At 31.3% G+C, this 12,558-nt stretch overlaps 1 protein-coding gene across 1 annotated transcript; it reads left to right on the top strand.

Annotated features, from left to right (window-relative positions):
• Positions 1 to 7,467: 7,467 nt before the first annotated feature.
• LOC100780943 (uncharacterized) lies at positions 7,468 to 9,457 on the top strand. Its single transcript, XM_003536152.5, has 3 exons — positions 7,468 to 8,276; positions 8,381 to 8,573; positions 8,663 to 9,457. Exons 1-3 carry the CDS (start codon positions 7,848 to 7,850, stop codon positions 9,202 to 9,204), a joined length of 1,164 nt encoding a protein of 387 aa, XP_003536200.1. The 5' UTR covers positions 7,468 to 7,847; the 3' UTR covers positions 9,205 to 9,457.
• Positions 9,458 to 12,558: the final 3,101 nt, after the last annotated feature.

Consider the following 12,558-nt stretch of genomic DNA (forward strand, 5'->3'; position numbering starts at 1 on the left):
ATATTAATTAACGGATTTAGTCAGAGATGCAAAAAAAAATGTGTAATATATTCAAATTTGAAAGAGTATTTGTATAATTTGCTCTAATTTTTTTTTAGATATGATAAATATAAAATGATATAAATAAAAATATTTATATGGTATTTTTATATAAATTTTAATTAATAAATGATAAAACAAAATTTTGAATGTTAATAAATGAAAAAAAACTAAAAATATTTTTCAAACATACTCTACCATCTAAAGAAAAAATAATGTGTACATTAATAGTATAAAAGAATGTTATGCTATTATTTAATTTTAAATTATTATGTATAACAAATTATTAACTTTAAAAGTCACACCTTTTTAATTCATCGATTGTATAAAGTATAAACTTTTAGCACAATAGCTCATGGAAACTATACTCTAATCTAAACTGAAAAAAAAAACTCTAATATAAACTATAATACGTTCACGATAATTTATAGTAGCGCAACACTAAAAGGCTACGAATGAAAACTTTCAACTTGCTTAGTTAGATAACCGGAAAATTTACAACACTTTTTATTTTGGCACTAGCATTACTTTGGGGTCTAGTAAAAAAAAGCATTATTTTGGGGATTTGTATAAGGATTTGACACCTCATATGAAAAAATATACAAATTCAAGGCCCCACTATATCAAGAATTAATTTATAGGACTGCTTCAATTGTAATGTCTATATGGATAATGACACTCAGCTACAGCAATTTGTTTCCTCCACCCTTTCCTCTTCACTTATCTTTTTCTAGGCCAATACAAGGCTAGTCTTTTCCAATCAACAGTTTCATGTATGATGTTCAGCAAGGCCACTAAGAAATATTAGGTAAGATTTATTATATATAATGTGTTTTATTCCATAAGGTAACTAGCATAGAAGGTTGGGAAATAACAAAATGTGTGTTTTGAAAATTGAAATTGATGCAAGCCCAAAAATAATGTAAAAAGGTGAAGCATTTCAATCCATTTTTTTTACTGATATTTAATTATAGCAAAATAATTTGTCTGTTATAATAAGGACAATTATTTATGCTTTATCCCCGGAAGATTTATCTTTTAAAGTTGGACCTAAGGTAGTTTTACAACAATTTCTCACAATATAATGAACCAATGTGAATGATTGCTTTTCATGTTTAAAAAAAAATGAACCAATGTGATTTAATTTTCAATTATTTAGCCTAACGAAAGAGAATAATTTCTAAAATGCGGAAGCGTTTAGTACAGAAAACGTTTTTTCACATCAGAGAATCATTGAATTCTCGTAATCATGCCTCTTTGATAATCATGTTTTTTTGGAACGAATAAAACTTAATAAAAAATAATATGATATTTTTCTATAATAAAAAAAATTAAATTCCATCATATTCTCACATCTTTTATGAGAGAGTTTTTATGAAAAACTTGTTAAAAACATCTCTAGAAAATATTGTTGTCCAAAAATATTAGAATGTATTTGGTTTGCATTTTCATTTTCTGTTTTCATCTTTTGAAAATTGTTTTTATTTTTAAAAGATTAAAATTCTGAAAATATGTTTGGTTTGACTTCTTATTTTCTGCTTTCAAGAAATAAAAACACTGAAAATGCGTTTTCAAAAGGAAATATATTTTTAGATTTGTTTAAAATTATATTATTTGTCACCGCGTTTTCATTTTACCCAAAATAAGGTTCCTAGTTTCAATTGAAAACGATATTGTATTGTTTCCAGTTTTTGGTTCGTTTGAGAAAATATTTTCACTGCAAATATTTTCAAAAATTTAACCAAACACATTTTCATCACCATTTTCTATTTCGAGTGAAAATGAAAATAGAAAACAGTCAAACCAAACACTCCGTTATTTTCTATATAAAAAAATGGATAACAAACATGAGAAACTAAGGGTCCATTTGGGGTGTTTGCAAGTTTTTGGTTTTTGAGTTTCAAATGTAATTTTCAAAACAAAACGTGTTTGATGAAAATAGAGAAAATAAGTTTTATAACATTTTTATACTCATTTTCAGAACCAAGAAAAAATATTTTGTGAATTTGATTTTTAGTTTAAAAAAACATACATTTCCCCCAATTTGACAATAACACTTTTTTTGCCACCACCGCTACCACCATCACAATCATTGGCACTACTATCATCACCATTGTCACCACCACTTATACCACCTTCGTCATTGTCGCAATTACATCATTGTCACCATCGTTATCACAGCTATAACTGGTTGCCACCACCATCACCATCACCACCACTATTATTTGTCATCATCATCAACCTCATTGTCACCACTGAAATCATTAATATTGTTACCACCACCACTAATACCGCTTCCGTCACCACTACCACCACCGTCGCTAATGTAATATCTAAAAACTAATCCAATAATTATTTAGATAAAGATTATCTAAATATATCTTGTAGTAAGGGAAAAGATGGATTAAATTATTTTAATATATTAGATTGTTATATTTTTTTTTTTGAAAAGATGTTAATGTAATAATATATTAGATTGATTAAAGATAATAATAAGTAAAGATAATAAAAATATGAGATAAAGGAAAGTTGATTAAACAAATTTTAAAAGATATAATTTTAAATTACATACAATGATTATATAAAAATAAATAGTTCTTTTTCTTAGAATCACAAACATAAACAATAACCTGTCTTGGTACTAGTGATAAGGAAGACAATGAGACATTATTGTATGAAGTATGAGCTCGTATGTCTTTTAAAGAATATGAGATCCACACTAGTTTCAAGAACCAAAAATAATGAGTTTAGTGATTCTGGAAATCACTAAGTTGTATCTATTGTATTTATTTGAATGTATTGTTATCGTCTATTTAAATATTTTATTTATTCAGAACGTCATGAATTATTATTATTTTAATGTGATTTTTTTATTGGAGTTTATATATACCTATATAATCTTATTTTAAATTCATAGAAGATATCATGATTGATTTTTTTGGATTACCGCGCCGACTGAAAAGAATATTATTTACCAACACTCTAGGTTTGTTTTATTTACTAAAATTATCATCTCATTAGAAGTGTTGTTTTCAAGGTACCAGAGAGAAGCCGCTAGAATTGAGGAAGCTTGAAGACTTAGTTACCTTTAAATACGTTTTTAACTTTGTTAGTACTCAGAATAATATGTCAAATGTGACTGATTTGACTGATTACATTATACTTTTAATGTTAATTATTTTTAGATGTTCATATTTGAGAATAATATTTTTTTTTACTTATGTAAAGACTTATTTATTTGACTTTATTTTATTATACATAAGATACTTTCAAACTAATATAATTTTGAGATTTTATATTCTTTTTAGTATGAGTTGTTATTTTAATGAAAGACGTTACAACCAACTTCACCACCAACATCATTGCTATCACCACATTGTCACTGCCACCACCATTTGTATCACTACTACCATTGACGTCACCTCCACCGCCATCGTTACCGCCACTACCATTATGACCAACATTGATATCTTTATTGTTGTTGTTGCTAATATCACCATCATCATTATCATTGTGTCACCATCACACAAAAACACTCTTAAACTTATTTTAATACAATATCAAAATTTTAAAATGAGTTTATTTGAAACTAATATTTTAAAGACCGGTTTAGAAGTTTGTTTGAAACTAAAATTAAAAATTGATTATTATTTTTAAAATTTTTGAAATTAAAAATTAATAAACACCACAAACAAGTCCTAAGATCCCCCATCCAAAATTTTCTAGAAAACTAAAAATTTCTCCCCTAAATACCTCCATATTGTAATGAACCACTGTTAGAATTGTGATAGGGAGATGTACTCTCGTTTAATATCTAATTATACTTCGAACATTACTTTTTTTGTATTGAAGATACATGTAAAGAAAAAAAAAAGTATGTTTTAATTAAAATTTGACAAAATTGTATTTTTGGTCCGCCAGTTTATTTCCAGTTTCGGATTTGGTCCTCCAGTAATTTAATTCATGAGTTGGGTCCTCCTATTTTGTAAAATCGTGCAATGTTGGTCCCCCACGTCACAATTGGACGTTGACCGTTAGCAAGTGATATTGACTGTCACGTGTCATGTTCTTATTGGATGATAACTGTCATATATTATGCTCTGATTGGTTAATGAAAACAACAATGCATTTCATCTTTCATGGAGTTGACATCCAATCAGAACATGACACATAACAATTATTATCCAATAAGAACGTGGCACGTGACAGTCAACACACTTGTTAACGGTCAACGTCCAATTGTGACTTGAATGATTAACATTGTACGATTTTACAAAATAGGAAGACCCAATTCATGAATTAAATTACTGGGGGACCAAATCCGAAACTGGAGATAAATTGGCGGATCAAAAATATAATTTTGCCAAATTTTAAATAATGTTTTTGTGTGGTAGCTTACAACAAAAAAAGAGAAACAAATTTTAAAAAAAATCAACCTTCAAATATGAGCAACTTTTAGTAAGATATTTTTCTTGTCTATAAACTCCGGTAAATGCTAATTACTGTTCTAAAGATACTAATTAAGTGGCCAGAAGTGAATAATTTTTATTAAAAAATATTATTAGTACACTTTATCATAATTTCTAATGAAATATTTATTTTTCATTCTTTTAAGCCTTGCCAAACATGACCGAGATACACTTACACAGTTCCATTGTTCATATTTTTTAGATTGCTCATACCAAGCAAACTTATAAATCATGCCTACTTCTCCTTCTTAATTAGCTGGCTTCTTCCTTCTCTTTAACCCTTAAATTTGATTTGTTATTTTGGCAAGGTTAATGAAAAGTAAGGTGTACATGATGCTTAAGGATAGGCTTCTAGGGAATAAGAATCAAGTACCAAACAACAAAACTCATGTTGATCTTATAAATTATGAAGGTAGGACCTCCTTAATGAAATTCTTTAAACTTCTCACCTAACAAAAGGGAGCGACTTTTCCTCAAGTCACACAAAAGCAAACCCCTAGTATAATTAAAGCACTTGCATCTATAAAGCTAATAACAATCCCGTGTTCCCTAAAGATTTAGAGTGGCAATGATGGCCTTTTTTTCAAAAGAAATTTCAATAGACATCATCAAAAGAAGTTCACTAAAGCAGCATCAATAGTCTAGCTAAAATTAAAGTTCTAAGATGGAAATTAAACCCCCATAGTGTTTAATGACAAATACAGTAATCCATTGAACATGATTGTGTTTCCCTAATTGCAAACCTTTGCCTTTTTGGCATCTTAATCATACAAGAGCAAAAAAGATACTTTATTTTAATAATAAACAATCCAAATGAAAACACTTAACAAGTTTGATGTTTTGAGATTAAAAAAAAAAGACTTCGGGTGAAAACTCTATTGAGGTTGCTACTTTTTTTTGTTTTAAAAAATAGTGTCATTTCTCGGCCTAATAGTTCTTTATTTATTTCAACATTCATAGTAAATCGTCCATCAATTTTATGAATGTCATGAAAATATCTATGTTGAAAGAAAAAGAACATTTAGTTTTACAGATTCAGCGATATGTTAAACTTCGTGGGCCGGGATCACTTATTTTCTTCTAATTTGGAGAAAATATATTCCTTATAATTACACAAGTATATTTTATTTAAATAAAATTTGAAAAGTACAAATCAACAGAAAAATGTTTAAAACTATAAAATAATTATTTGAAGAAAGAAGGAGCAAAATTTGTAAAATTCTGAAAAAATGAATTAGGAGTAAATTGCATTCTACTACCTCTAATATTTACTTTTATATGACATCAAACTTTGACATGACCAAAATAAATATATCTATGAGTATTTACCTGAATTCATCCTAACTTTGATAATTAATATCCGTCTTGATCAAATACGAATATAGATATAGATATTATCCAACTCTTTAAAACATGGATGAAGATGAGTATGCAACTATTCGCTTAGCTGAACTGATTGCATAGATTTCTCATAGATTTATGTTAAGAAGAAATAATAAATAAACCCTTACATAAGGTGCTTGATGATCAATGATAGATAATCTGATAACTAATGCAGCTTCGGAATGTTGCCTGGTATGCTTTGTCTTTGGATTACATGAACACATCTTTCTGTGCAGTGTACGCTATGGCAACTGCTTCCAACTTACGGATGTGATTCCCAGCTACTCTAAAGTTTTCCCATTCATATCGGTTATCCGCTTTTGGGAAGAGCAAACCAAATTCTTTCGATAAATTATTGTAGGATTTAAGGATCTGTATTGTGTTTTGTTTATATTGTAGTTATTGCCAATCATGGAACTTAGGTTCTTTACCATATTCAAAATAATTTCATTTTGTATGCATAACTTATAAAGAAATTTTGTTTTAAAACAAACTTATAAAGAAATTATCATGAAAATTAAAGCATTAAAAAACTTATTTTATCATACATAATATGCCATGATTGGATGATATACGATTGATATATCACTTATTTTCTCTTATAATTTTTTTATTAGTTATTTTCTTTATAAGAGTCTTAAACCATGGTATAATTTTCAAAAAAGAAAAAATGGTGAGTAGTGAAACAAGTTTGTATTAATTTAGTTAATTAATAATTGAGTAAATTAATTTTAATCGTTTAACTTGGTCAGTATTATACTAGTTTAGTTAATTTTTATCCAAAATTAAAATTTACTTGTATGATTGAATCCTATTAAGCTAAGTAGCAAAAATAAAGAATCATATTATGTTAAATTTATTTTTGTGTGTGTAAATTACATGTATTTTTTTAAAGATAATATTGTATGCTAATCTTTACCCCTTTTGAAAAAGATTAGACTGAAAATAGCTATAGAAATTAAAAAAAAAAAAGCATAAAAATGAACAGAAATGTTTTTCTATTTTTGATCTATAAATTTAAGAAAATTTCCAAAGCACAAAATAAATACTCAGTCACATGTTTTTTGTTTTTTAAAAATTAGAATGCAAGAAAACCTTTGTCTTTCCACATGTTTCCAATTTCCAAACGCCTTGATCCACCATAATACCATGGTCTTCGTACACTCCTCACGAAAAAATTCCCATATCTGGTTTCACATCACAGGTTTCAAATTTCCTCCACCTTTTCAATTTAAAATTTCAAAAACAACAATAAAAATGGCACGTAATAGCGTAATGCATAATCGCCACGATCGCTCTGCACTGTGGGTGGTTTTCAATAACCCCAGAACACGAGGGGCATCTACCCGATATTCGACGTAGTGGCAAGGGCACTATCGTAAATTCCCCCCTTACAAAAACCCAATGCGTACAGCGCACGATAATCTTCTCCGACACGCGTCGCCAACCCAAGTGCTCCGTGACTGCCTTGGGTGCCCAAATCACCCACGCCACGTCGGATCCCACGTGGCAGAAACAGCCATGTCAGCAACTCTGCCTCTTCGCTATAAATACCAATCCCACCCACTCCTTACACCTAATCCAAAACGCTAAACAGCGAAAATTAAACAACAACAAAAAAAAAGCTCTTCCATCCGAAACCGTAACTCACTGCCGGCGACGAGGATCTCGCCGGGGAAATGAACATTCCGGCGAAACTCTTTTCTCTTTCTTTGAGCAATGCACGTCTCTCATACCATCGTCGCCATGTTTTTCACGAAAGCCTTGACCTCGAAACGTTTTTCACCTCCTCTTTCTCCTCTACTCGCGTAGTAGTCTAGAAGTTATTCGATCCTTCTTCCCTCAAAATGGAACTTACATGATAGAGTAGTTGTAGTTGAAGTCGTTAGAAAGAGACACAGGTTTTGAGCGGATTTTTTTTCTCTTGCGATTTCCCCCCCTCTTTTTTTGTCAGTCATGCCTCCGATGAAGATCCAACCAATCGACGTCGATTCACAGAAGCTCGCGGTGATCCGAAACGACGCCGTTAAGCCGGTGCTGAAGTCGCGCCTGAAGAGGCTCTTCGTGTTCGACCGTCAGTTCTCGAATGTGCTCAAGACTTCTTCGACTTCCTCGTCCGAGAAACCAGCCGCCGGCGAGGCTCCCCAGTCGAACACCAAAGACGGAGCGGCGGAGTTTGAACCGAGCTCCGTTTGCTTAGACAAAATGGTGCAGAGTTTCATCGAAGAGAGTAACGAGAAGCCCGCACCGGCCACCGCGAAATGCGGTCGCAACCGCTGCAACTGCTTCAACGGCAACAACAATGACAGCTCCGACGAGGAACTCGACATCTTCGGCGACTCAGTTTCCTCTGGCTCCTTCTGCGACGCCAGTGACGCACTCAAGGTAACTAACTAGCTCAAAAACCTAACTAGCTATAGTTCACGATGTTCTCAGCATCGAAAAAGCTTTAATAATTTCAATTCCGTACTTTTTTTTTGTTTTTGCAGAGCTTGATTCCTTGCGCGAGTGTTATGGAGAGAAACCTCTTAGCTGACACATCGAAGATCGTTGACAAGAACAGCAAGGTTTATAAGCGGAAAGACGATTTGAGAAAGATCGTCACCGAAAGCCTTTCCTCTCTCGGTTACGATTCCTCCATTTGCACTTCGAAATGGGACAAAACCCCAACCTGCCCTGCCGGTATTCCTTTTTCTTTTATTTTCCCCAAGTTTTCTGAATAAATATTTTGAGGATTTTTTTTTAATTATTTGTGGTTTTGATTAATTCAGGTGAATATGAATACATCGATGTGGTTGTGGAAGGTGAGAGGTTGATAATTGATATCGATTTCCGATCGGAGTTCGAGATAGCTCGATCGACGGGAACCTACAAGGCGATCCTTCAGTCTCTGCCGTTCATTTTCGTTGGAAAATCGGATCGACTCTGCCAGATCGTCGCCGCCGTGTCGGAGGCGGCGAAGCAGAGCTTGAAGAAGAAGGGGATGCACGTTCCGCCGTGGAGGAAGGCGGAGTACATTCTGGCCAAGTGGTTATCCAGCTCCTGCACCAGGGCGAATCCGCCATCGTCCTCCGCCGTCAATGACTCGACGGAGAACTTGATCGACGGCCGGGAGAGTGAGTGTGGTGAATTGGAACTGATCTTCGGCGAAAAAGCATCGTCGCCGAAGCCGGAGACTTTTCCCGGCGGTGAGAACAGCTTGCCATCGGTTGTGATGCCGACGTGGCAGCCACCGGCGGTGAGGGTGAGGAGTGTTGAGAGAGGTGCGAAGGTGGTCACCGGATTAGCCTCTCTTCTCAGGGACAAGCCATAGAAAAAAAATTTTGCACTTTTTTTTTCTTTTTCTTTTTAAAAAAAATGGTAATTAAAATATAACAAAAAATATTTGGATAAGAGCAAGACTTTTTTCTTTCTTTCAATTTTACTTCTTTTCTTTCTTTTAATTTTACTTTTTTTTTTCGGTCTCCCGGGGGACTATGATGTAAGAAGCAACAATAGATGAGGTACTTGTAATAAAATATCAGGAGATAAGAGTAAATATTTGCAGAATCAATTTAGAAGTAAAATACAATGTTTATTTGAAGTTAAAAAAAAAATGCTAAGTGCTTGAGCATACATTCATGCATTAGGGCATCATAAACATTTCTCTATCATTGTTATATTATGAGGAAAAATATTTGTTTAATTTTTGGTTGGAATTATTATGTGCATAGGTGACATACATAATTTTTTGTTATTTCTTAAGACAAAAATAGTTTCTTTGTGCTATAAAAGGAAAAGGATTTCTTAACACCCCAGTTTTTGCGTCTGTACAATACAGTAATACTGTACTGTCTTTGTATTGTGTAATATCAACTGTGGTTGGGTTGTTGATCTCTGAAAGGGAAAGCAGAGATAGATGAGTTGCAACATTTCGGTCCCTTGAAGGGAGACAACGGGGTGAAGCTTTTCTTTCTTAATTTTTTCGCATCCTTTCGTGAAATCAGTTTAATAGGAGTACTGTACTACTAGAATAGATTAATAGAATCTTTATTTATATTTATATATCTTATCCTTTAATTTTTTTAAGCAATTTTATCACTTAAATACGAACACAGTTCTGAGAATTTTATTTTACTTTCACTATTTTTTTGACAGAATTTTACTTTCATTATAGAAAGCAGGGAATGAGAAAACTGAGAATAGTTTAGCGGTATTGGTGACGCCAGCAAACGACGCAGAAGGAAGGTTCGTGCCATCTTGAAATAAACGAAAACAGGAAATCCGTGACCAACAACCGAGAACAAAATAATAATTAATATTTACCAGAAAACTCAATATTATTATGAAAATAAGGAAATATTATTTAAAATATTTATTCTGCTAATGTTTATTCAATCTGTGCACCCCATTTTCATCATAGTAGTTTTTCTCTAACCCAGAATTGCCTAATGTCCTATTTTTTATTGATTTTTTTATGGTACAAAATTACAAATATAATATGGTTTGTGAATTTATAACCCAGCTGGTAAAACATAACACGCGGCAATGGATCATGAATTGCGACCCCACAGTAAAAAAAAAAAAGGACGTGAAAGTGTGAGGAGCAAATTTGACTGTGACTGAAGGCTGTAACTTGTAAGTTGGCATTGGCAATAATGGCATATTATTCCACTTTCTCAGTCTGAGCCTGAGGGAACTCAGGGAAGGTACCTTACTACCTTGGAATGCATGACACGTGTGAGCCATCACATTTGGTTTTGGGAAGGTCGAAAATTGTGAATTTAAATATTTGATTATCATATATAAAAAAACATAAATATTTTGCAATACTGAAAAACTAATATATTTTTTTATAAAATTACTTTTAATACTTTTATAAGTCATTTTCAAAATATTATTTTATAACTTTATAGCATAAATAAACCCTCCTACATCGGCTTCTTAACAGAACCCTGCTTGATTCGTACCAAATTTGGTGCCTTTGTAAATTTTCTATGCCTCAGACTGACTGATACTCTCACAAGTCACCACAACCTTCTGAGTTAGTATTAGTTCTGACCACCGACCAGTGTTTTGATTTTCCCCTCAAACTTTTCTCTATTTTGGGTCAAAATCACGAAGAATTTATCTATGAAAATACCTGTTCAAGCACTTTGGTGAAGATGGAAAAGTGTGACAAGTGAATGTAAAAAAATTACATTAGACTATAGAGATGTTTTGCGATGCGTAAATCATTTAAATATTGTGAATTTCAGAACAAGGATAAGTTTTTTTTACACTTGCATAAAAGTTCACTTGTGAATAAAAATAATATTAACTTTAGATTATTTATTTTTCTTGTGTCTGGATTATTTTCTTGACAATTTTATATATTTCAAACATTTTTATTATAGGCCAGTTGAAATATCGTAGTTTCTTATTTTTACTCACCCGTTTTTTGTCCTTTGTTCTTGATCTCATAGTTGTTAATTATCAACTATGACTTTGATTGTTGATCATAATTAATGTGATGGTCTAATTTCCTCATAGACTTTTACAAAGTGAGAGTAGACGAAAACTTGTACTTGATCCACTTCAAATTTTTATACTTAATCCCAATTTGAGAGACTTCTACTATATTTATCAATTTATTTAAGATTGTTTGTCTATCTTTTTTTTTTATTGTTTTCTTAACATCCATTCCAAACATGTACTTAACTCGATCTGGAAAGGTTCAGTTATATTTGTTAGTTGATATTATTTGTATTATATTATTTACATATCCTTTCTTGCTTTGTTTGTATTGTTTTCTTAGCACCTTCATTTGTTTCAAACATGATTTATAACATTAGCATTCAAACCAAGTCCAACTTTAAATTATCAAGTATGGGATTTTTTTTGATTAAATATCGAGTATGGAATTTAAAGGTAGGCTCTATTCATTTAATTTTTTTTTATTTCTCTTAATTAATTAATTTTGTTGTTTTTATAAATGAGATATAATTAATTTGAAGAGGGGTATAACGATATAGATCAAGTGAATATGAATAATGTTTTCTATTTGTACTCATATGCTCCTTGTCCTTTGTTTTGAATCTCCTAATCGTTATCAACTATGATACTAATAGAAGATCACATTTTATAAGGATTGTTTGGAGAAAATCTTCTCGTTAACTTTTTCATATTAGAGTAAGCAATTTATGTCCAGTCGAATATGAGAATTATATTTATTAATTAATTTTGTTTTTATTAATTATTTGTTGTTTATTTATTGAACGGATTACGAAAGTAAAACTTTTTTTTTAAAAAAAATAACATTAAAAATAGATAACGAACTATATATAATTTTTGTCCTCAACAAATTCTCATCACTTGCTTTTTCTTTTTTATACTTTTTATAAAAGCAAAATAAATCTTTAAACGTTTTTTTTTGTGTTTGTGTGTGACTGGTTGATATATTTATCTGGATTTTATGTTAATTAATGTAACCTTTTCTCGAATTATTATAAAATTTTGGCATTGTGTAACTTAAAAAGAAAAAGCTTCCCATAAATAACATAATCCAACTAACGTTTTCCTCTGTGCATGTATACATACATACACATAAAAATGATAAAATTACTCTCAATCATTGCGGTGGGGCTATGTAATCCGTTGTGCTATACATACCCTACAAAGCAATATTCTAGAATTTGAAAAGAATTTA

The sequence above is a fragment of the Glycine max genome, chromosome 10 (assembly GCF_000004515.6).
Source record: "Glycine max cultivar Williams 82 chromosome 10, Glycine_max_v4.0, whole genome shotgun sequence".
Classification (NCBI taxonomy): domain Eukaryota; kingdom Viridiplantae; phylum Streptophyta; class Magnoliopsida; order Fabales; family Fabaceae; genus Glycine; species Glycine max.

Coding starts and splice junctions, on each gene's coding strand:
- LOC100780943 (XM_003536152.5), top strand. CDS start 7,848: ATGCCTCCGATGAAGATCCAACCAATCGACGTCGATTCACAGAAGCTC. Junction 8,277..8,380: donor ACGCCAGTGACGCACTCAAG/GTAACTAACTAG, acceptor TTGTTTTTGCAG/AGCTTGATTCCTTGCGCGAG. Junction 8,574..8,662: donor AACCCCAACCTGCCCTGCCG/GTATTCCTTTTT, acceptor TGATTAATTCAG/GTGAATATGAATACATCGAT.